The 26,131-nt window shown below is 36.8% G+C and overlaps 2 protein-coding genes across 3 annotated transcripts in view; both read right to left on the bottom strand.

Moving 5' to 3' along the window:
* Cbl (E3 ubiquitin-protein ligase CBL) overlaps window positions 1-18,244 on the bottom strand; it is a 104,251-nt gene extending 86,007 nt beyond the window's left edge. Inside the window, exon 1 of one of the 2 annotated variants that reach the window (XM_073077794.1) lies at window positions 17,480-18,244. In XM_073077794.1, the coding sequence (XP_072933895.1) occupies window positions 17,480-18,021 (542 nt within the window). In that variant the 5' untranslated portion in view covers window positions 18,022-18,244. The remainder of the gene's footprint in view (window positions 1-17,479) is intronic. The other variant, XM_073077793.1, reaches the window with a different exon arrangement.
* A 737-nt stretch (window positions 18,245-18,981) lies between these two features.
* On the bottom strand, window positions 18,982-21,641 carry LOC140745720 (uncharacterized). The gene is made up of 3 exons (XM_073077615.1): window positions 21,537-21,641; window positions 20,009-20,904; window positions 18,982-19,113 (listed from the first exon to the last, which is right to left on the bottom strand). Exons 2-3 carry the CDS (start codon window positions 20,902-20,904, stop codon window positions 19,017-19,019), a joined length of 993 nt encoding a protein of 330 aa, XP_072933716.1. The 5' UTR covers window positions 21,537-21,641; the 3' UTR covers window positions 18,982-19,016.
* Window positions 21,642-26,131: the final 4,490 nt, after the last annotated feature.

Here is a 26,131-nt window from a genome sequence, read left to right as displayed (position 1 = left end):
TGAAAAATTAATGATGCTTAACGTTGCTTAAACGTTGGAAGGAAAACATCGTAAGAAACCTGCACGCTTGGGAGTTCACTAAAAAAGTTCTCAAGGGTGTGCGAGCTCTACCTATTCGCACTTGGCCGCTTTTTCATCTACATCAAAATCCGCGTACCGGGCACAAAGAACCTAAACCATTCCACGGTAGACCTGCACCCTTAGATAGAATGGAAAATGGAAAGCCGGATTTGGAACGGATGAAAGAGTGCCCTTTTGGAACGATATCGGGAGCGTACCATCCGCCGCTTCAAAACATCCGGCAGACTTAACGACCCCATTGAGCGTCGCTCGTTTCGTTGTGACGTCACTCGGCTGCGATATGAAAATGTTTGTCTCGTATACATAATATGTAAGTAGATTAATTGGCGTTGTTACCGACGAGGTGGTTTTGCTCCGAGATTTTTCTTCTTACTAAATATTCTGACTGTCCTGTGTAGAATATATACATAGTGGACTTGATAATTATTCCACCACACACAGACAGACAAACTAATAAGGAAAGGTTGTTTTTTTATTGTGTTAGGATAACAGTCGCTCAGTTTTTATTAGCCGCAAAAAAGGAATAAAACGATATCGATTTAGAAAATTCATAAAAATAATTGAAAATTATTCCAATGTAAAGATAATAATCCTTAGTGACTGTTCTATCCTGTGGCAAGAACAAATGATGCACCACGCCCTTGTCTTCACATTTGGTAGAACTCCACGTGCTTTTTTTGGTTTTAGCTCGTGTGGTAGTTTCCGTAGGGATGAGTGAGCTTTGGTTTCCGCGTCATAACCATAAATCCATGATTCGATGACCCTCTGGAGCAAATTTGGATCGTCGCGGACAGAGTCCAACAGGTCCGTAGCAATGTTTCTCGTTGAAATTGAGCAATTTTGGTACGAATTTAGCGGCGACATATCATGCCCAAATCAATAGTAAAAATCGAATGGCACGAGCCAAATGATAAGTTAAGGTCCTCGGTAATTTCTCTAAGGGTGATTCGACGATTGGCCAATACTATTTTCTTAACTGTACCAATATTTTAGTCTGTTGCGTGCTCGGGTGTCCAGTATGCTCTTCGTCGTTCACAACTTCTCGGTCCTCTAAGAAAAATTTGGACTACCGATAAATGTTACTTTGATCAAAGGTAGTTTCCTCATATGCCACAATCAATATTTGAAATGTGTCCGCGCACTTAAATTTGTTTTTACACAAAATTTCATACAGATTCTTTGATCCATTTTTTGGAATAGGCAAAAATCGAAGAAGAGCCGAAACACGTCCAAGCAAAACAGTTCAACTTAGAAAATTAACGGAACATTCAAAATGGACGAAATCTTCGCTGTAAATGAGACATATGACCCTACATAACGCCATAAAAAATCGTAAATCGAATATACATAACCCGCAGAATTTCTAAATTCGCGATACTTTTTGAACATACCTCGTATAGTACTCATTAGTAAAGATAAAAATTTTGGTACGCGCAGAGATGATGATGACCGTGACGTAAGGGATGGTCAATTAATTAAGAGCGGAACTCTAATTAATAATTCAATTGCACCTAAATCACCCAAACGAAGACGAACCGCCAGTCCGAGGTAATTCAATTAAATAGCTTGCGAAATAGCTCTTGACCCGTTACCTAAAGTTGTTATAACCAAGTTCAATGTTCGATTTAGTATTTTAGATATATTTAGTTTGATAGATTTAGTCTAGATCCACCTACTAGATCTGAATACGATGTCGATTCAATAATAAAAAATCCACAGTTATATCAGTCTTTGTTCGACGGTCAGACTATAATGTAGATGTTCTTACAAAACAACATATAAGTCAAAATTTGCATATTGAAAAGAATTGCAAAGTTCAAAGAATGGCCCAGACTAATTCAATGTGTGCAAACTAAAATTTATTAATATTTTGATGAAATAATTATGTTACATATTCCCCAAAATATCACAATTTGCCTAAATGTAAAACACACTTCATCAAAAGCCATTCAGAAAAACCAAACACAACGTATTTAAGGAAAAACGTTGTTTCCTGTAATCTACACCAGTAAGTCGATTAAAAACATACATTTTAAACGCTACATACTAAAAAATTAAGTCAGGTTGCTCATAAACAAAATGATAAAATCTACGGCGATATTTGAATACGAATGAGACTGCAAATATATCTAGACCTGATACAACAATGATTCATTCAAAGCTTAGTCCGCGAACATTGAAAGCGATACGCCTTATTATCTATTAGATTCCAGGAAGTGGATTAAAATTTCAAATTCGTAGTCATGCATCAGTTTTTCTGGCTCTCTGCAATTAAAAGCTATGAGTAATCAAGTTGGGCGAGTAATTAGACTGGCATGGGACAAAAAATTATGAAGTTTCTACTTATACAAGATCACAATTTATAATAAGCCGATCGAAGATATGGTAGGATTAATCTCAAGCCTTCCATTTATAGCTATCTTTATTATTTTCTTTCCAGTATTAATATTTCTTATTCTTTCCATTGTTGCTGCAAGAACATTTTTTTGCTTCAAGTAAAGCTTTCGATGGAATACACCGTCTGCCTTATCGCTAGTTTTAAGTATATAAAAAGCTATCAACAATTACTAACCAGTAAGACGCAAGAATTAATATTGAAATGAAGTACATAGTATTTATTATTTCAAGACGATGAAAGATAATTTACTTAAGCTTGATATAATGCTGACGTCGAAATAATGGATTCGCCCAGTTTCAGTGTCATTGTCAGTTTAAATAGACTACAAATAAATATTTAAATAATTAACTTCAAATCAATATATTGTTAGTAATTCATCATCATCATCATCAGCAACCCATTACTGTCCCACTGCTGGGCACGGGTCTCCTCTCATAATGAGGATTAGGCCATAGTCCACCGCGCTGGCCAAGTGCGTATTTGTGTAGACTTCACATACCATTGAGATTTTTATTTATAAATCTCTCAGGTATGCAGGTTACCTCACGATGTTTTCCTTCACCGTTTTAGCAAGTGATAATTAATTTCTAATACACACATAACTTCGAAAAAATAGAGCCTGCCTGTGGTTTGAACCTCGGACCCCTCGATCGAGAGGCCGAGTTTCTTAACCACTAGGCTATCACTGCTTAGTAATTGATAGTAATTGTTTCTCCGCAAATAAGCGAGTATTTGCAGTGAACTTGGATCATAATAAAGTAAATACAAAGCTCCAACAAGCATAGTTATGTGAAGCCATGTGTATCCAATGCAATTCAATTACGAAGCGCCATATAACCGACGATACAGTATGGAGTTTGTCCAAGATAAGGAGTTCTCTGCATCATCATATTGTTTCTCATTATATATGGAAATCCTAACTTCATGCACATATCAAATAATATGTTAGATTAAATTTTAATAGAGAATGTACTTCGAAAAATCAAAAATATGAAAGTCGGTCTAATGATTTTATCCATATTGTTTCTGAGTAGTGTCTATTTTCGGAAGCTAATACAAACCTATTTTTTGAAACTAGGTGGAAGAAGTCCAATGAAAAGGATTAAGAGATTTTAAAAAGTTTTTGAATCTGTGTGAAGTCTACCAATGGTCACTTGTCCAGCGGGGTATGGCGCAAAGCCCTTTTACTTTGTCCAGCAGTGGAACATCAATGAGTTGACGACGAAAAAGGGATCGCCTAAAATGACCTAAAAGTATAATGTACATACGATTCGCGAAGCTTCGAACAAACCCTAAATCCGACGTACGTTGAGTGGTTCGTGACACATACGGCCTCTGCCCTTTATCACAATAAACAGAGGTTTAATTATGCTGCCCGAGTCTTGACAACTAGAGATGGGACATATCGAAGTTTCGATAAGATCCACCTCTAAATATCGAATAAGAAAATTATATTTAGAAAAGAAAAAATTTAATACCGATGTCGGAAATTTTATATTAGGAACTGCCTCCATGTCACCTAGTCTTCGGCTTGCCTGAGAGCAGCTGTCATCGGGAGTAAAGGGACAAGGACAATTTCCAAAAGGAGTCCATCAAAATTACATGATTTTTGATTATTGTTGGCGAAAAATTTCTATCGTAGTTAAATATTTTATGTAGAATATTTTACGAATTATTATCAGTACTATCAAAGGAAATTTTCTATATGGAAAATATATCTATATTATCAACTATCGATATTCTCAAGATATAGACATATCGATATTTTCATTAACTTTCATTCCTATTACCAGCGGACACCAATTGTTGAGTGAGAATTTTGGCACGGTATTTTTAACTACCCACCCGCTGTTTATGTAGGGCATCCCTCAGGGCATTGTTTAGGACCGGTCTTTGCGTTTTGGGTGAATTAAAGTATTTTTAATGATGTAGTTTTGTGTGCTTCGCTAAATAACTACAGCGCTTTGTTTGCGTCTGTGGAAACGGCTTTTGTTCCGTATTTCTGAATGCCTCGAGTTTCCGGCGCGTGTCACTTCATCAGCTCGTTTGAAACTGTGTTTTCGAACGATATGTTGCTAGTAGGTCGCCCTGGAACACGTGGAATGAAGTTATTATTATCGTTTGCACCTGTTTTTATGAGATCGTAGTAGCAAAAACGAGTTAGCAATCCATCTGATAGTAAGTCACTGCCAGTAGACAGTTCTGTCTTTCTGAATGCCTCGAGTTTCCAGCTCGTGTCACTTTATCAGCTCGTTTGAAAATGTGTTTTCGAACGAAATGTTGGTACTAGGTCGTTTTGGAACACGTGGAATGAAGTTATCATTACCATTTGCACCCGTTTCATACGATTAGCAATTCATCTGAGGGTAAGTCACTGCTGCCAGTGTACATCCGTGACTAACTCCATCTAGAACAGACCATCTACCTAAATTCAGCCACAGTTACGTTGCTACGACTTGCTATCCAAGGATCAAGTAGGAACGCCTCGGATAGCTATAATTTCTTTACTACAAAAACAGAAAACGCAACGCTACACTGCTAAGGCAGAAATAGATGTAGCCGTGGTGTCTCCGGAAGCGAATCAGAAAGTGTTTTATCACCTGCAAACAGTAACGGTCGAATTCTATTATTCGACAATTGTTTCAAACATATGTATCCACAAAACCTATAATTCAGCCATGCTTACGTCACGGCCGGGCTTGCCACAGCATTTGATGTAACTTCCAGTCCAGGAAGGAACTGGCATATGGCGTACAGTTTGCGGTCACTAACTGGTAATAATTTGTATCCTTTGATGATTCACAGGAAGCATGCGCTGCCAATTTTATGCTTACAAACACTACGGTTTGCTGTAGAAATAAACTGTATCATTTCATACATTAGAATGTATTTTTATTGACGACTTATAGATACAACTTGCTGACGAAGCTAAGATCAATATTATTAAAACAGCGAAACTAATTTTCTATTAGGATGATACCTACCTAGACCGATTATGTCTCTAAAACTTGAAAAAAAAAACCCACTCAGTTACTAGCCCCATATTCATAGTTGTAGTCTGAAAAAATATTTTAACTAAGAATTCGTCAGGAGTGGACATTTGCAACACCGGAGGAGTCTCCAGTACGTCTGTGAACACCTCGTTTGAAGGCTCCTATGTCAAAACTTGATAGTTGATAGACCAGTACGGTTCGACCAGGTACCACCACCACACTTATTTCTTGCGTAAAACATTTCTGCGTCTCGATGGGAGGGTGGATGGAAAGGGTGCCTACTTACTTATATATGAGGCGATCATCTTAGCACCCTGTGGAGTTACTAGCAAATTTTGGGATAGTCCCATTAATTTACAGGATATCCTTCCTCGTGGACTCTAACTGGTCACTTTTCACAGCGGATTCCATTTAGGCTTGACGGAAAAACACAGTTATATTTTTAGACTAGTTCGAATATTTGCTGTCGGGAAAAATGTTTCACGTGAATATTGAATTTATGTAAACTTTTGAGCCAATGTTTGGACAACAGAAGCCAGGTGCAGAAAGCCATTCTATGAGCCTATAGTTTGATTTACCGTTCACAATTGACGCTATGGAATGTTACGAGGAAGTTTTCGTTTGATCATAATTACAAACAGTGGTATCGAATAGTGAATGTTTGCCACACAACACTTTATTACTCCGCTAGCTTCGTCTTGCGGCTCCTTGTGCATGCATTTGTTTTAGGTATGTCTGTATAAGAACCTTTAATTTTATAGGCTAAAATTATGATATGATATGTTCTAGTCTTTCAGTGAAAACCTCGACCAAATTTGTTCAAAATTTCGATCAAAAATTTACTTCAGGGATGTATGTACTTTGTACTTTGTTGGCGAATACTTAAATATTCTTTAAATTTTCCCGGTCTATATGTAAGACGTGGATGCCCAGCCGTCGATATTTATATCGATAATTTCACAAACTTACATCCCTAATTGATACTATAAATGAAGTCTGTATTTTTCTAAGGAAGTTCTATTTTCAGTAATAAGTAAAAACAATTATATGTGGACAAACACCCATTTGTTTGTCCACATACAATTAGTTCTGGTTTATATAAGCATATACGCTTAAAATCGTCAATTAATATCAAATTACAGACAAACATAAATTTTACTTATAAGATTAAATCGAAATCGAAACGTAAACGGTTGATAGAGCACAAACAAACACATAACAATAACAGTTACAACAATAACACTATACAACAATTTGATACGCTTCCGCTATAACGCCATGGTGAACTAATTCATGGGATGAATGGAAGAATTTGTAGCTCAAGGTTTTCATGTTGTGTCGATAAATCATTATTTACAAATAGGATGTATTGTATGAAAAGGTATTTTTTTTAAGTTACACCATGAAATATAATACGAATTTAACCTACCCGTACTACGAACACTTGTGTAAGCGTAATTAGACCAATGTACGTGAAGGTGGTAGAACCCTTTGTGGTTCGGCTCCGGCGGCGCCAACACCACACCTTTTTCTGCGTCATAACAGCGCTGCTGTGTTCTGGTTTGAAGGGTGTGGTAAGGGAGACATACTTTTCCGAAGCGTTCCGGCATAGTCCCAGGTAGGAATATCTAATCTTATCTGGGGTTCATTGCAGATGTCCAGGGACAGCAGTAGCTACTTACCATCAGGTGGACTACATGCTCGTCTGCTACTTCTATATTATAAAAAAAGGTTTAATTTTTTATCCAGCCTTCATATTTACCATAAATATTTTTACAAGCTTTAACTGGCCTTGTTAGTTCGTTAGTGTGTGAGCGTTAAAGTTAAATCAAATCGTCGGTCAAAAGAATTTCAAACTAATTAGCCCCAACCGATTGAGCTGAAATTTTGCATATGCTTTTGGTTTTGACAATGCATGATTAGCTTGGTGACGTCTTAAGTCTATAACGGCAACGTGCTAAATCGAATAAGGCAGAAAGATTTGTTTTTATGCACCCATGCATAATACGGATCAAACAAATGTCTAAAAATAATACGAAAAATGCTACTTCAACAGCTTTGTTTTAGTACTTATAAATTTAATTTGGGTATGAGTGTTTATGTAATCTTAATAGTATTCTAACAAAGTATAGTACACGTAAAACTGTTAGTCCGCTCTGAATATAGAAATGAATCGCGTCGCCATATTAAATTGTATGAATACACCTCGCAACAACTTCAGAGCGGACTAGCAGTTTGGCGGGTACTATACCCACGCCACGAAAATATTGAATGGCGATGAAAAAACGTAAATTCTCTATTCTGAATGGCATTTTCAGTGTAAATCGTATTAATGAAATACCCAGTACCAATGAACTTTCCTAAGCCGATAGTCCTTATATCAATCCCTTATCAATGGAGGATGTTGTGTTATCAGCACACGATAAAATCAATGAGTCCACGTATCGATAAGGATTTCCATTCACAACACCGAAGGACGCTAACAGCTGATATAAGGCCGATATTGTATCGTTCATGTACCTACCATATCGTGATAAACCGATAGCTAAGTGGTCTGGATTCGATTCCAATGTATGCGTCGAACATACCTCGTAAATTTACTTGATTCAGTAAATAAATTTACAACATATCGTTTTTTAAAAATATTTTTATTTAGTATTTTTCTCCGAAAACCCTTTCATTTGATAAAAATAGATCTACCAAATTGGGGCGTTCGACATATTGGATTCTAGAACACCAAGAGCTCTTCATAATATTCCACAAAGACTAGTATGGTATTAGGAGTTACAGACATTTCTAGGGTCAAACAGTTCTCGCCTTTTGATGGAAGGGTTTTGATGCCGGCCGACTCACCGACTTACATATGAGGTGTTCTTGTCCTCAGGATTGGTGACGTATCTAAGATAGCCTTCAGATAGAACCCTGTTCTACAGTTAAAAAAATATTTCTACAGTCATAACCTTTCTCTAGGAATTCCCGTTTCGTGGGTGTCATGGACACTTACAAAGACAAATACACAAACAGCCAGACTCAGAACACATATCTAAATTCACCATCCAGATGTTTGTCTGACCGGGGATCGACCCAGAACCCTCTGCGCGTCAAAACAGTATGCTAACCGCTCCACCACGCGTGTTTCAGTTAGAGATATCCATGAGCGGCGGTGACCACTTTCCATCAAGGGAACTGCATCGCATATAAAAAAATGCATTTGAAAAACGCAATAACATTCCTTCTCATCTGCAGATAATCGAAGCGATAACTATAAGTCGAAAGTCATACGAGCCTTTCTTGAGCCAACGACTAATGGACCACTTGTAATCGACACCGGACACTTAGTAATACATCTTCAGTTCTGGCTCCACTAACATGAACTAAGTAAGACCTAGGCAGCTTTAATGGAGACCATTAACGCGACTCAATCCTCCTCATTCACATGTTAGTACGTACTATAATTAATAAATAAATTGTAGATATTTTCGACTTTTTTGCTTATCGACTTCGAAAGCACATCACATTTATTTCTGCTTAAAAACAACGGCGTGTAAGTAACATATTATACGAAGCATTATAAGTCTTCAGGAATACCAAATAAATGTATGACATAAGTTTAGGTAGCTTTTTATCAGATGGACTGCATGCTCGTCTGCTAGTCCTATATTATAAAAAAAAAACAATATGTAGGTAATCCACTGGTCGGGGGTTGAAGAAATTATCACCGCTACGATGGTTCGTTTAATTAACTTGGGGGCAATTAGAGGGAGGAATACGGCGAGACAAATGGACAAAGAAATATACCAGCCGTTTATCAGTGGCGTGGATTTAATATAGTGGCCACATCTATTTCTGTCTCATAGCAGTAATGTAACATACACGGTGCATTCTAACTTTCTAATTTGAAGTAAAACTTAATTATAAAGTTTTTACGAGCTTGGACCTGATGTCAAGTAGTCACATCTATACTTACTTAATATTATAAAGAGGAAAACTTTGTCTGTTTGATTGTAATGAATAGGCTCAAAAACTACTGGACCGATTTTAAAAATTCTTTCACCATTCGAAAGCTACATTATCCACAAGTAACATAGGCTATATTTTGTATGAAACATATTTGATAAATAGATTTTGAGGCGGTACAAAGTTTGCCGGGTCAGCTAGTCTCTAATAAACTTCAAATAGTAAGAACCGTGGAGACCAATTTGGAATGCCTCGTGTCTCTGTTATAACACCATTCTGTTACCACCACCACACCACCATTAAAATGTTACATTTTTTAGGCTTAGCATGGTGGTATATGGGGGATTATCTATGAAGCTAACCACAAGTTTAGGGGTCGCAACCCTCGTCCCCGGGTCGTCATCTTGAAAAAGGGATACAAATCGTTTTCACGGTCTATCGTACAGACTATTACATCTTTAATACCGAACAGACGAGCGCATGCTCGTCTGCTACTCCTATATTATAAAAAAAATTGTATAGTCCACCTGATGGTAAGTGGCTACTGCCGCCCATGGACATCTGTAATCAACCCCAGATAGGATTAGATATTCCCACATGAGGTCGGCCACATATGCGCCGCTACTCCTGAGGACTAAGCTGGAACGCCTCGGAAAAGTATGTCTCCCTTGCCACACCCTTCAAACCAGAACACAGCAGCGCTTAACACTGTGGTCATTAGGCAGAAATAGGTGTGGAGGTGGTGCCGCCGGAGTCGAACCACAAAAGGTTCTACCACCTTCAATAGCAACATATCTTTAGCAAAAGTTTCTTCAACATGTTTTTCAACACCGTTAAAAAACCCAATTACATATACGCACTTAGACCAAGTCTCAAAGGTCAAACCCTTACGCCACTAGAAACCTTAACAAAACATCGTGTGTCAAATGCACGAGTACCTCCTTCAAATCGCAAATGTAGCGAAGGTAATTTCACCTACAAAGGTCATTCCGAAATGAATTTGACTTTCGAACAATTTCACGTTAAATCTAGAAAACCTTAAGGAGAAATTTGTAACTCTAAAGTCTAAATTGAATATTGAGGTGTAAATGTGATGGTGCTACACATTTTTGTAATTGATTGAATTGTTAAGGGAGACATACTTATCCGAACCGTTACATCCTACGCCTCAGGAGTACTAATATATCTGTGGTCGACCTCAGGTAGGACTCCAATCTTATTTGAGGTTAATTACAAATATCCATTAGCTGCAGTAGTCACTTACCACCAGATGGACTGCATGCTCGTTTACTTTTTTTATAATATAGGAGTCGCAGACGAGCATACAGTCCACCTGATGGTAAGTGGCTACTGCCGCCCATGGACATCTGTAATCAACCCCAGATAAGATTAGATATTCCTACCTGGGGTCGGCCACAGATGCGCCGCTACCCCTGGGGACTAAGCTGGAACGCCTCGGAAAAGTCTGTCCCCCTTACCACATCCTTCAAACCGGAACACAGCAGCGCCTAACATTGCTGTTATAAGGTAGTAACAGGTGTGGCGGTGGTACCGCCGGAGTCGAACCACAAAGGGTTCTTCCACCTTCCAACTTCTATGTTATACAAACTTACTTTTTACGTTTACTACTTCTATTTTATAAAAAATAATAATAACTGGAAGTAATACATAGCATGCACCCTAAGTGGTGATAACTAACTGTTCCCCTTGGACATTTATAGTCACCAAGTACGATTGGATTCCCATCTAGGTCAACCACAGATGCGTTTCTACTTATGACTCTGCTATTTATATTTCCTTGATACTCATAAACTGATATCTCCACTGTCTTTGGTTTATCGTTTTGTATCACCCATTTAAGGCATTCCATGTGTAAACAGCGTCCTCATTTAGCCTACATAGATAGCAGTAAGTTACTTCAGACAATCTTGTTTCATTATGAGTAGGTCGGTCTACTTAACCGTACCGTGCTAGGAGAAATACAATATTAAAAAATAATATTAAATACATAAATCAGTACTGAAAAGTATGACGATGTATGCACATGCCCGTTCCGTCCCTGACCGTCATCAACCATTGCTGTCCCACTGCGGGGCACAGGTTTTATAACAGTGAGAGGTTTAGAGCATAGCCTACCGCGCTGGCTCAGTGCGAATTGGTAGACTTCATACCTCTGAAAACATTTTTTTAAATCTGTCAGGTATGCAGGTTCCCCACGGCGTTTTCCTTTACAGTTAAAGCAAGTGACAATTAATTTCCAATAAGCACATAATTTTGAAATATCGCATGCCTGGAATTCGGATCGCAGATTCTTAACTATCACTTTTAGTAAATACCAGGCTTATAAAACCACGACCATATTCATATGAAATGTATACATGTAAGCAGTGATAGCCTAATGGTTAAGAAACTCTCGATCGATGGGTCCGAGGTTCAAATCCCAGGCACCTCTAATTTTTCAAAGTTATGTGCGTATTATAAATTAATTATCACTTGCTTAAACGGTGAAGGAAAACATCGTGAGGAAACCTGCAAACCCTAGAGATTTATAAAAAAAAAATCTCAGGGGTATGTGAAGCTTACCAATACGCACTTGGCCTGCGCGGTGGACTATGGCCTAATCCTTTTCATTCTGAGACCCGTGCCCAGCAGTGGGACAATAACGGGTTGATGATGTATACATTTCCATACAAATGTTTTTTTTTCCGAAGACAGTATTAGCACGGTCATGGTGACATGGTGGTTTAGACGACAGTGACCACATCCGCTCCCTGGTCATGTACCATTAAGCGTATTACACCGAAATAATCTTTCTCAATGGTCCTCTATTATATTCCCTTGTGTCACCATGGTTGTGATGCGTAATAGTCCAGTGACGCCACACCATGGCACCCACGCCCAATCTAATCATAATAAATTGAATGATCATGAAAAACATCGCAGTGACCGCGAACCATAACCGAAAATAATAGCTTATACAAATATACTATATCTACATACCATGAATAAACAAGATAATAGATAGATTTCAATGTAATGTAATTGTAAACGAGCACGCATCCCACCTTGTATTAAATAATCACAAGCATCACTACTAGATTTGGTAAAACCCTGTGTGTTTCGACTCCGGCGGCACCACCGCCACACGTATCTCTGCCTAATAACAGCAGTGTTAGCGCTGTTGTCTTTTGGTTTGAAGGTGCTTTCCCATACTTTTCCGGCGGCGCAATTGTTTCCGACTCCAGGTAGAGATCTGAATCTTTCAGGTAGAAATGCGAGAAAATGACTGTTTGATATAAAAACTAGACGGCAAATACGTAAAATTTAAGATCCTTAAAAATGCAAGGGTAAAAAAACAATTAATTTGTAATACACACTTAACCTGAAATTTTAACCCTAAATTTCAAGAATCAGAGAACGATTTTCATTTTAAAATACAATATAATATTTAAATGATTTTCAAACAGGAGTGCTACTGTTACAAGTAACAATAGCATAAGCCATCAGCGCATGCGCAGGTGTATGACAATACGACGTCACACCCCAACGACCATAATAAGTTAATACATATTACAGATCAATTGTGTTTAGTTTAACAAAAGATCTTTACGTCATTGCATTGTATACTAACGGTCCGAATTTTTCGAAAAAAATCCTGACAATGTGCGCGTAATATTTTCGTCGTTATAATATGGAAGTTGCAAACGCTTGCAGGTGATGATAGGTGGCTGTTGCCGCCCATGGATATTTATGATGAAACCCAGGTAACATTAGAGCCCTACCGGAGTTCTGAAGACTGTATTGAAACAGATTATGTCAGTATGACTCCCTTAGCACATCCTAACCAAACTCAATACAACAGGAGCAGCAGCAATGTAAAGACACTGGCTGTTATTAGGCAGAAATAGGAATAAGTTTGACAAAAGCGCATTGGAATTTACAATACTTACATTTTGTAATTATTAATAGATTAGTAAAGATTACTCACTCCTTACAAGAAAATGTAACCAGTTTTGACGATTAAATATGTCACTGTCATATATTTTCGTGTTTGTAAAATTAAAAAAAAATATAGTTTTTAGATCATTTACGAATGAAACGATATTTCTCCGCGCTTTTTTTCGATTTCGTGTTTCCGCACCACTTAATTGCGCATGTCGGCATTGTTCCGCGTAAATTACACCATGACAGCCATTAAACGGCTCACAGAATTGTCAGCCGCTTAAGCCATTTAATGGCTTCCTTCAATTACAAGGCGGTGAGATATCTAAACTTATCTATGTAAGTATTAAAGAAAACCAGTGTATTCAACATATTTATACCAAGAATTGAAAAATATATTTTAAAATCTAACAGTGTCTATATGTTACCCTCAATATGTTATTATATTTGTAATTTTCCTTTCAGATGGGTAAATTATGAAATTAATATTGTTGTGGTCAAATATCCATAATTACACGCAGGCTATTTAATCAAAAATTATTATTGACAAATATTCAACCATATTATTTTAGTGACCCATATATTATGGTAGTGGTCATAACTATCAGAAACAAGTGTTTTTACCACACTTTTATTACCTTGACCTGTATGTATGTACGTAACTTACAACGGTCTGATTAATTTAAAATTTTGAACAGCTATCACGCAGCAATGACAATACATGATTTAAATAATTTTATGCCGTTCACCTCATCAGGATCGTCAGGAATCAGGATTAACAATTTTCCTTGTGTGATTTTAGCATGGTTTTTATTTTTTTAACTATAATTATTATAATATAAGAGTAGCAGACAAGCACGCAATCCACCTATTGGAAAGTGGCTACTGCCGCCCATTGACATCTTCTATATACCCCAGATAAGATTAGATTCCTATCTGTGGTCGGCCATAGATGCACAACTACTCCTGAGGACTAAGCTGGTACGCCTCAGATAATAATGTCTCCCTTGCCACACAGTTCAAAGTAGAACACAGCAGCGCTTAACATTGCTGTTATTGTTGTATGAAGAATTCCCATTGACAATACACCAATAGTAACTATAGAATGTTCCCATACATACTTCGAACAGGTAGTATTTTTTTCTTTAATAACCATTCAATTGTCTCTTTGTTATCAAGTATACACAAATACATTCCCACACACACTTCCTCATTGATTAAAAAGTACTTGTCAGTTATAAATTATAATTGTCGTATTGTTTGCATAGAAACAAGTCATACCTATCAGCCTCTTGCCGATAATGTCAAAGCTTCTGGAAAAGTCACTACTTCACAGAATATCACACGTCATTGAAGAGAAGTCAATCATCCCGGAACACCAGTTTGGCTTTAGGAAAGAACACGCGACTGTAGAACAGGTACACAGAGTCTGCAGAGTGATTAGAAGATCAATGGAAAAAAAAGAATATTGCTCGTCAGTCTTCCTGGATATACAACAAGCCTTCGACAGAGTTTGGCATAAGGGTTTGCTATATAAAATAAAAGCAACATTACCACACACATTCTATAATGTCCTCAAATCGTACTTGTCTGATAGATTGTTTCAAGTCAGGGAAAGTGACTGCACCTCATGTTTTCATGAAACATCTGCAGGCGTCCCACAGGGCTCTGTGCTGGGACCGATCTTATACACGTTGTATACGTACGACCTACCCCAAAACGATGATGTTACCATAGCAACCTTCGCTGACGACACAGCTCTACTTTCATCGAACAACTGTCCGATTAAAGCTTCTAAGGTCCTACAGAACAGCCTAAATGAAATTGAAAAATGGCTAGCCAAATGGAGGATTGCAACTAGTGTATCTAAGTCAGTGCACGTAACATTCACACTCCGAAAGGGCGATTGCTCACCAGTCAGCCTAAATGGCGTCCAACTACCACACCAAAACACTGTAAAGTACCTCGGCATGCACTTGGATCGTAGACTCACTTGGAAAAAACACGTCCAAACAAAAAGGGACGAAATTAATTTAAAATACAAGGGTCTCTACTGGCTACTTGGACGAAACTCAAAACTATCCACTGACAACAAGCTGCTCATATACAAAACAATACTGAAACCCATTTGGACTTATGGTATACAGCTGTGGGGCACGGCAAGTACCTCTAATGTCATGATCATCCAACGAGTACAAAATTACATCTTAAAACAAATATCAAATGCACCTTGGTTTATTAGAACAACAGAGGTCCATGAAATCCTGAACATACCCATGGTAAAAACAGAAATAGAAACTCATGGAGAAAAATATAAAAAACGCCTACATAGGCACCCCAACCGACTGGCGGGGCAGCTGGCAACTGCAGTCACTGAACGTCGCCTAAAAAAGCGGCGGGATATGTTCGATGACGCGTGACTAATAGTCCGAAAACAAAGAAAGGGTTGGCTCCGCTGGGAGCAGTTCCCTACAAGCCTTATAAGACTCACAAAACATCTGTTTATAGTCGCAGACAGACTGATCGCAGATGCTAACACAAAAAAAAAAAAAAAAAAAAAAAAGAAACAAGTCATATTGAAAGAAAAGTTGGTTGGAAGCTTCTATTAGGATAATTAAGTGATAGCCCGGTTGTTCAGAAACTCGGCCTCATGATTGAGGGGTCCGAGGTTCAAATCTCAGGCATGCACCTCTGATTTTTCAAAACTATGTGCATATTAGAAATCAATGATCACTTGTTTAAACGGTGAGGAGGGACATTGTGAGGAAACTTGCATACATTCATAGTGAAAAATTATGAAACCATAGTGTTTGTAAGATTTGAAAGATTTCGCCCTATTATAATCCCTAAGATGTCACTCAAATATTTTGTAAGAAATCTGTATATCTGTCTGATTCCATCAAAAATACTTATCTAATTTTAATTCCTTTTTTTTTGCAAAATTTACAAATTCTAATTCCAATTGCAACTTTGTAATAAGGGACGGGGGAAGACTTTTGCTTCAATTTCAATATAATATACAATATGAAATACTGTTAACGTTTATGAGATTGTTTGCTTATTAATAACATTCCCAAGTTTTACCTACTACGGTTAAAAAATTGACAATTGAAGTATACAAAAATTGACAACTTGAAATTTTTTCTACAAAAATTGGTTAAGATAATTTTTACTATGGGGCATTACCAACTTGCTATAATGATTGAATAATAATATTAATTATTAGGAAGACAAATACACTGTCATTTTATGGAACAAGGAAAATAATGTGAATTAATTATTCCACACAAATGAAGTGACATGATGTTGTTATAAATGCTTACTTTTATGTAATAATAGAACTATGCATAAATGTTAGTTTACGAATTTATAACTATAACTAAATTTAATAGGAGTGTTGTTTATGGTCAATTAAAGGCAGTTCTGTTAGCCATAAGGGCACTTAGGGCTTGTAACAAGGGCCTCTGGATTAAAAGGGCCCTCGAAAGGGGCAATATAAGTATTATCACAAGGAAAATATGAGTATAGTGCAATATTTGATTATATGTCATTTAAAAATACAATTGTTAATCTATTTTTTTAGACTTTTTGTGCATTATTAACTGTTTACTTTGTTAATATAGTTATAATTTTTTTTTTTACCCACATTGTAATTGGCACATATTGTAATGATGCTGACATCACAGTTAAGGTAGAACCTTAATTATTATTTGTTACCTAAGATGTCACCTAAGATTACTTGATTTATGATCTAGATAAAACTAGCCATACTTCACTGTAACTTAATCTGATATTTATTTAGCATACTCCATGGAACATACTTTCTCTAGGAAAATACATCATTCAATTTAATACCTACTTGGAACTATGTTATCATGGGAACTTTAGGACAAAAAGTATGTACACTGTTAAAAAGAAATGCAATGTTATGTAAAAAATCAAATCAATCTGTGAACTCATTTTGGAGTCTTGTGGCACACATTAAAAAATTGAATTTTTTTATAAAACATTTTTTGAATAGGGAACGAGACTATAGTTCCACTCCACAAGTGGACAGAAGTATAAATTTGCGAGGAACCAGAGAATAGTGTATTAGAATAGTCCTTACCTGTTCCCGAAGTTTGTGCGCCAGAATTCGGCGGCGTCACTCTTCGTGATACGAAACTGGTCGCCAGCGAAAGTTCCGTTGGGAAACATTGCTTTCAACTCACTCAACATATGACTGAACACCAAACTAAGCTTCGTCAGGTTGCGTCTATAATGAGAGTTCTCATCAAACATCTTTTCTTTACCTTCCTTAAACAACTTTATCGCCTGCTTACATTTACGTATCAAATTAATTATAAACATGTTAAAATGCTCGTTATTGTTCAACTCCTGCATATTATCCTCGTACTTCGAGTAAATAACCCGTAACCGCTGGTATGTGTCGGGCAAAATATCTAAAATGAAAGGCGGGCTGTTTTTCAAATTCATTTTGTGATGTTGACACAGCTTCACCACCTTGTCCATTAACTTCCATGTCTTATCCAGAGTCCTTTTGTCCGTCGCTAGCTTCGTAGGGCACACGGCATCAGAAAAAGCACCGTGCAACTTCGAAAATATCGAAGATATATTTTTCTGTTGTGATTTGTGTCGAGGGGCAGCCATTTTGAACGGTCCAATGACATACAAATGAAAATAACTATTTTTAACAACACACTCAACTTAAAGCACTTTCATCACTTAATAATTAGGTAGTCTAGCGCGTGTTTTCTCATTATCACATGAATGAGCCACATTTACGACACGATTTTACACACCAAGCGACAAGCGCTCGCTCACTGACACATCGTAGACGCGTATGACAATTTTGTTTGACAATCACTGACAGGTCACAGAAAGGAGGTTTGGAGGTTGCTTGGTTTGGTGCAATCGGTGTTGCTTGCAGTGATCTTGTAAACAATGATAACGGCACTTTTTAAATAATATTTACGCATTTATACGAGTGCGGTACGATGTGTATCGAGATGGTTTGCATACAGTGGGTAGGGAAAAATAAGAGACAATTATTATTCGACTTTTATGCCATATTCTTTATATTATTAATGAAAAATTAATGGACATTCGTGTTATTTTTATATACAAATATTTCACGAATGTATTCGTTTATATTTCATTTGTTATATAATTTAAATAGTGTTTTTAAGCATTTTAATATTTTATGCAAAAAAAACTTTTTTATCCCTTGCAATGTTGTTTAAAAGCGTTAAGTTACTGCAACAGCGCTGCCTGTAATGTTTTATTTTCATTAATGAGTAGCGTCTAAATAAATAAAACAAACAAAAACAAACAAAATTGTAGTTAATTTGAATAATTCGTGGTAAGTATAATATATAAAATATTACAAAATCATACTTAGTTTTAAAATGGTTCGTAAAGCGACATCTATTGGCTACTTTGTAAACTACTTGCTTAGGTTGTCTCGATACTTCGTATCGTAAGTTTTAGTGGCGCTAGTCGTTTTGTCGAAGTCGTTCATATAACAGCCAATAGAGGGCAGTGAAAGTAATAATATAATCGTAACTTTTATTAAGAACAAAAACCTCACAAAACTAACAGTTGCATTATAGTCATTATAATTACAGTATACTATACATATTTATTTATTCCTCTTCTTCTTCTTCGGTTGGTTCAGTAGTGGTGGTTGTAACTTTCTTTTGCTTACGTCGTCTGCTATGCCTTTTTCCTTTCTTACTATTCCTAAAAATAAAATGTACTTATATGCATGCACCAATATAAATTGATTGTATGAGTCAAAAATAATTTATTTAAGGACAATAAGAAAAGTTTTTTGACAATAATAAAATACTTTAAAATACGAAGCACATTATTTGAGGGAAATACAACTACGATACAATTTGAGATCTTTAGAAAATAAATATTTTTTCAATTATTGGTAAACGTGGCTCAAATTTGAACCTAGATCTCGAGAATTCTGAATGCTGAATTTTATATCGCTAAGTTATTAGTTTTACATTGATTTTTTATAGCATGCCTCATCAGCATGTTTGATAGGTATTTGCCAAAAACTCCAAACCTCACAAACGTTTGGCTTGATCAAATGGTATCCACACATTTGAATTTGTGACGGTTTGGCAAGCGTGCGAGCGCCGGCATTTTTGTTTTGAAATATTATCAATAATAGATTAAGGCTGCCACATATAAAAACGTTGCAGTGCCGCACTGCAAAAATTACCGCTCGTTACAAATAAAACTGCTCCAGAATTTATGAATTTCGGCATTTGTTTGAATAATGATTTTGAGTCTGTTTTGCGACGCGCATCCACAAAATTCGACGCTTACCAGCGTCTTGCGGCATTACCATGTAACGCTTTAGTATGTGTCGGCCCTTAGATTCCCATTGTTTATTGACTCAGTGTAGGATATTATACAGTTACAATTATTGACATAAACAACAAAATAAATATAAATCGAAACTCATCTACTTAAAACATGCGACACATATAGGTTAATTTACTCTAAGAAATAAATAAGATATTACTTAACACACATTCCACATTAATATAACTAACTATATCATACGTTTACGCACATTTAGTTAGTCACAATAACATTAAAACAGAAAAATGTTTACTTTTCGTAATCACTGCACGGATTTTTATCATACGCATTGAATTTCAAAATGGCCCCTTTGACCCCAATGAGGACATTATCTGCGGAATCCATCGCAAAAGTATTAACTCCGGTAACATTGAATGTGCCTAAATGTCTTGCACTTGCGTCCTCCACGTCAACAACATATAAGTTACTGGTTTCATCCATCGCGAAGATTTCGTCTGACCTGCTGACGAAAACACCAGTCATTCTATCGCTTGGTAACCCTTTGATTTTGATTGGAATGTTCTGTCCATTCTTCAGGACATACGACGTTTTAGTCGCTACGAAGAAAATGTTATTCCTCGTATCAATTGTAAGTCCATGCCCATTTGGAATCGCCGGAAACATTTCCTGCTTCTGACCATCATTCGTGATCTTGTGGACTCGATTCTGTGGCCATGTGGCTATATACATCGTCGCTCCATCGTTGTTCACGGCTATATACATTACGTCTTCTCCCAATGCGGTGTACAGTTCGATGGATCCGTCATCTTTGTACTTGTAAACGCCGTTATCAGTTGCTAAATATACAATATCGTTGAGGTTATCGACAGAGGTTGACTGACCTAAGCCAGCTACTTTAATAGTTTCTGATTCTCCACTCGGTCGTAGTATCTGGAGACTCATCTTCATCTCTTCGCTGATGAGGGTATAGAAGACGTTCCCAGTCTTCCAGTTGATGCTCATGTCAGCGGGTATCCCGCTTATGTTTTTCTGCTCGTCCAATGAATAGAAAAAGTTGTTGAAGTTAAGCAATGTTGAGCAGAATTGTTCTTTGTTCTTCTGTCTGAGTAAACTTTGTCGTGTCATCACGGGACTGCATATTGTTGTAGTTATTAGTGATAGCAGTATTGTTGCTATTTTTCTGTCCATCTGAAAATTAGTGAAATGGCTTAGTTAACAAGTGAAATTGATGAAGAAATTAAGTACAGATATGTAAGGAAATAGTTTAAATGTTACGAGGAAAATTTGGTGAGGAATAATTTGTGTTGTTCTAGAAAGATTTATGAAGTTGTTGATCTTGAAATTTAATCCAACTTGAAAGTTCACAATTTAAACATTGCAAGAAAATGAAGACTCTCCTTCTCCCCCTCTTCTTTAGTTTAATGGTGCACACGGACACTGTCTGGCACATTAGCATCCAAGATGATCCATTAAGCCTGACCTTCGCTTCCTACCCGATATGCCATCCTGTACCCTAAGGGTGCGTTACCATCAGAGAGGTACAAGTAGCCACGTTATGGATTTGCGTCAAGTCCAACAATATAATTAATTATTTTTCCTTTGTTTAGCTTAGTTACTCTGGCTAAGTTAAATAATAATAATAATTTTTAAGGGAGACTTATCTGACCCGTTCCAACTTAGACTTCAGGGGTAACAACGCATCTGTGGTCGACCTCAGATAGGAATGTAATCCGATCTAGAAATAATAACAGAATGTCCATCCATCAGATGGATGTAGCTCGTTTATTAATTCTATATTACAAAAAAAGACAGGCGCGTACCTTAACACCTTTTCCAAACAATAAACGAACTATTTTCGAAACTATTTTCAAAAGTAACACACGACTCTCTCCCAACACAAAATAAATAACACTAAAATATCCAGCACTCTCAGCTGTTATATATAATAAATTATGATTTATCACGAATGTATGCGATTACAAACAGTTCATACCACGAACGTAAATATAAACAAATTGTTATCTGTTTTGTTATTGTGTTTACATTTTTGTTGGGTAGTAAACATTCTATTGAAGTAGGTACTTATGAACTTAGAATATTGAATCGTAAATAAATTAAAATAAAAAAATACAAACATGTTCCTTTTTACAAATTGCTTTCATTTAATAATCATAACATGCGGATGCATAATAAATAATCGATTCGCCATTTTAGAGCGCCCGCCATATTGTATTCTGGACGACGTCACTATCCTAATTATGCATTATAATTCATTACAAGGTGGTAGAACCTTTATGGATCGATTCCGGCGGTACCACCGCCACACTTATTTCTGCTTCATAACAGCAGTGTTAAGCGCTGCTGTGTTCTGGTTTGAAGGGAGTCATTTTTTTCGTAGGCATTCCAGCTTAGTCCTCAGGGGTAGCGGCGCATCTGTGACCGACCACAGGTACGAATATCGAATTCTATCTGGGGTTGATTACAGATGTCCATGAGCGGCAGTAGCCACTTACTATCAGGTGGACTTCATGCTTGTCTGCTACTCCTTTATTATAAAAATAAGCATGAGAAAGATTCGTTTTGAATATTACGTGAGATACTTGAAGACCGCTTTTCCTATATTGGGGAGCTTCGCCATCTCGTTAATAGTAGTTTCCAGGACCGGTATACTTACCTCATCCTCAGTCTTAAAACATTTATAGACCCCAAATCCATAGTTTAAAGATCAATTAACATCAAGTATCTATCAGGTACCTATCTACGAAATGCGGAAAACTGCGGAGAACGCAAAGGATAATGCAGCGAAAAACAGACGTCGCTAAGTAGAACAAAGAAGTAAATTGCTCGGTGCCACTATCTCACTTCTGGTACCTTGAAATTTCCATAATACTGAAATTAAGGTGTCCACTGTAACTTGGACGTCTTACCTCACCAACCCCTTGAGAAAACTTGGCTATCGAAGCTCAAATTAAACCGGTCATTACTACCTTGTTACGCTCTACAGTTCAAAAAGTGTTGAAGGTCCTTAAGTTTAAGGCCGTAAGAAGCTTAATGTATTTCTGGAGAGTTGCGGGAATTTGTCAAGAAAAGGTTTCATTCATTACTGCCCATGACGTGGGCCGTGAAAAATGATGTCCCTCGCTTTACCCTACCTTTCCAAGTCTAAAATGTATCGATGTACCTCTACAGGCTATGTAATACTTTTGAAGGTGGTAGAACCCTTTGAGGTACGACCACGGCCACAATTATTTCTACCCCATAAAAGCAGTGTTAAGCGTTGCTGTGTTCTGGTTTTAAGGGTGTGATACGGGAGACATACTTATCCGAGGCATTCCAGCTTAGTCCTCAGGGGTAGCGGCGCATCTGTGGCCGATCTCAGGTAGGATTATCTATCAGGTGAACTGCATGCACATCTGCTTCTCCTATATTGTAAAAAAGTACTAGTTAGTACTAAAAAGTTTCGTAATCTAATAAATAGTGAATGAACGTATGTCACAAAACAAGCAATCATAATTTCTTGTATGAAGTTCAGTAGCGTCGATGAACAAGTGTGTATTAGATAAAATTAAGGTTAAATGGTCATTACAATAAGGTCACATGTCGAATAGGACTCCAGAAGGCAAGAATTTCCGGTATTCTTATCTAAGTTCTCATCTATTGTTCTCATGTGTACATGACTGACTAAATTCTGAGGTAACTATCTCGGCCCTTAGGACCCCCGAAGTTGGTTACATATCTCTAGTACACTGGTAGGCAGTGATCACTTACCATCAGTCGAACTACAAACTTGCACTGCAATCTTGCTACTGCAATCTTATAAAAGCAAACTAGCACGCAGTCCACCTGATGGTAAGTGACATTTTAAATCAATGCCATATAAGATTGGAGTCCTGTCTGAGATTTGCCAAAGAAGTATTCCTAACTTGCTACTCTTAAGGACTAAGTCGAGTCATTTCGCATAAATCTCTTGCCACACCCTTCCATTCAGAACAGAGCGCTTAATACTTCTCTTAGCAGAAATGACGGTTGTGCCTCTGAAATCGACCCACGAATTTTCTAGGTACAACCCTCAAAATGTCGGTTTAATAGTTCATTATTTGCCAATCAATCAAACATTTATGAAGCAGAAACAAATTGATTGATCTCAAACGTTAAATTGAATGTCATATTGCATTGAGTTGATGAAAAATTATCAATATTGCTTCGTTACGTATATAAATTTATCAATAATACTTCATTGCGTATAAATTGAACCAATCAGAGTTCAATTACTTGCGATTACGGAGAAATGGGAATACAGTCGCATGTCGATTTAAAATTGATTATGCATGTTACATTTGACGGCATAATCCGCTAGGGATGTGGTATGTTTGCGCTCGGGAATACGATTTTGCGATTTTACGACTTTGCCAGACAAATATTACACATGTATGTACCTATGTGAATAAGTAACCAATTTGTAATATACATATTCGTGGCATAACCTATGTTTACCGACCTATATAAATTAGCTTTAGTAAAAGTCGCTTCAAATCGGTTATTTTACAAGATTAGTGCATTTACAAAGGTAGAGAGAGAGAGAGGGAGGAACAGACAATACATTTAAAACAAGTTCAAGCAGATACTATAAATCCTCATTAAACACCTATGGAATTAAATAAAATTGAAGGCTCAAATTCTTTTTAAAATACACTGATAGGTACGAGATATCTCTTAACTGGGGGAAATTTACCAAACCTTAGTGGTCAACTCATTACTTGTTGGGCAAAGGCTTCCTCTCAGAATGAGAGGAAGTTTATGTAACATAACATAACATAACCCAACAACTCTCATTCTGAGGAAGTTTATGTTATATTTCACCGCGTTGGCGAATAAGTTGACTTCACATACTCTCGAGCACTTTTTATCTCAAAGTAAAATATGAATATAAACGCAAATTCGTAAAAAATAATACTCTTGCATGAAAACATCTTTACATATCCGCGTAAATCCCACGAAACAAATGAATAAATTACACACACGAGTAATTACCGACATATATTATCATTTTCTGTTGAAAAACCCTTAATTAAACGTATTATTTTGTTGTTATTTATGTCTAAGCAGCTATACACTAAATACCTTCTTATCTACACTAATATTATAAAGAGGAAAACTTTTTTTGTTTGTTTGGTTGTAATGAATAGGCTAAAAAACTACTGTACCGATTTTAAAAATTCTTTCACCATTCTAAAGCTACATTATCTACGAGTAACATAGGTTATATTTTATATGAAATATTTTTGATAAATAGATTTTGAGGCGGTACAAAATTTTCCGGGTCAGCTAGTTAATTAAATAAAAATGGAAGCATTATGATCTCAGATTTAAAGGTAGTTTAAAGGTAGCACAACGCTCTGTGGTTCGACTCCGGCAGCACTACCGCTAAATCTATTCTGTCTAATAACAGCAGTGTTAAGCGTTACCGTAATCTGGTTTGATGGGTGTGGTAAGGGATACATATTTATCCGAGGCGTTCCAACTAAGTCCTCAGGCGTCTTTCGCCAATCTCAGCTAGGAATCAGGGCTTATTGGGGGTTGAATACAGATGAGTCCGCGAGCAGCAGTAGGCATTTACCATCAGGTGGACTGCTTACTGATTTGTACTTCAATATTGTAAAAAGTCAACAACTATTTCTGTCAGTTATCGAATATAGCTTTAATAAATTTACCTACGTATGATTCATCAACAACCCATTACTGTCCCACTGCTGGGCACGGGTCTCCTCTTAGAATGAGAAGGATTAGGCCATAGCCCACCGCGCTGGCCAAGTGCGTATTGGTAGACTTCACATACCTTTGAGATTTTTTTGATGAATCTCTCAGGTATGCAGGTTTTCTCACGATGTTTTCCTTCACCGTTTAGCAAGTAATAATTATTTTCTAATACGCACATAACTTTGAAAATTCAGAGGTGTGTGCCTGGGATTTGAACCTCGGACCCCGCGATCGAGAGGCCGAGTTTCTTAACCACTAGACTATCACTACTTCGCCATGTATGATTCATTCTTATGAAAATGTAGCAACGCCTGTCAAAGTTATTCATATTATCGTAATTTTGTTATAATTATTTGTAATTTCAGGCTCTCTACACATTGTATCACTAGTATTCCATTTTGGAAGTCCACTGTTGGTCAGACAGCTCTAATAGGAAGAAGGTTTTGTTTTATCTGGATTGCTTTAAGAAAATAAAAAGTAGTTGTACCATTGCAACAAGACAACCACACGTACGGACAAAAGTAAAAATATAGAGTAAATATATAATTTTAATTTTGCAATTATTAGAAAATACGACAAAACATATTTAAAATAATTTATGAAAAACATTGTATTGGTTCATCTATACGTAAGTATTGACTTTAAAATGTTTCAATTT

This window comes from Epargyreus clarus, unplaced genomic scaffold, assembly GCF_041222505.1.
Source record: "Epargyreus clarus isolate Ecla_fem2 unplaced genomic scaffold, WU_Ecla_fem_2.2 ptg000011l, whole genome shotgun sequence".
In the NCBI taxonomy this organism is placed as follows: domain Eukaryota; kingdom Metazoa; phylum Arthropoda; class Insecta; order Lepidoptera; family Hesperiidae; genus Epargyreus; species Epargyreus clarus.
This window is presented reverse-complemented; position numbering and strand designations above follow the sequence as displayed.

What these genes read in the sequence shown, in the direction of transcription:
- LOC140745720 (XM_073077615.1), bottom strand. Translation starts at nt 20,904, where the DNA reads ATGGACAGAAAAATAGCAACAATACTGCTATCACTAATAACTACAACA. An exon ending in CCGTGCAGTGATTACGAAAA is followed by an intron (nt 19,114 to 20,008) that starts GTAAACATTTTT and finishes TTTTATTTTTAG; the next exon opens with GAATAGTAAGAAAGGAAAAA.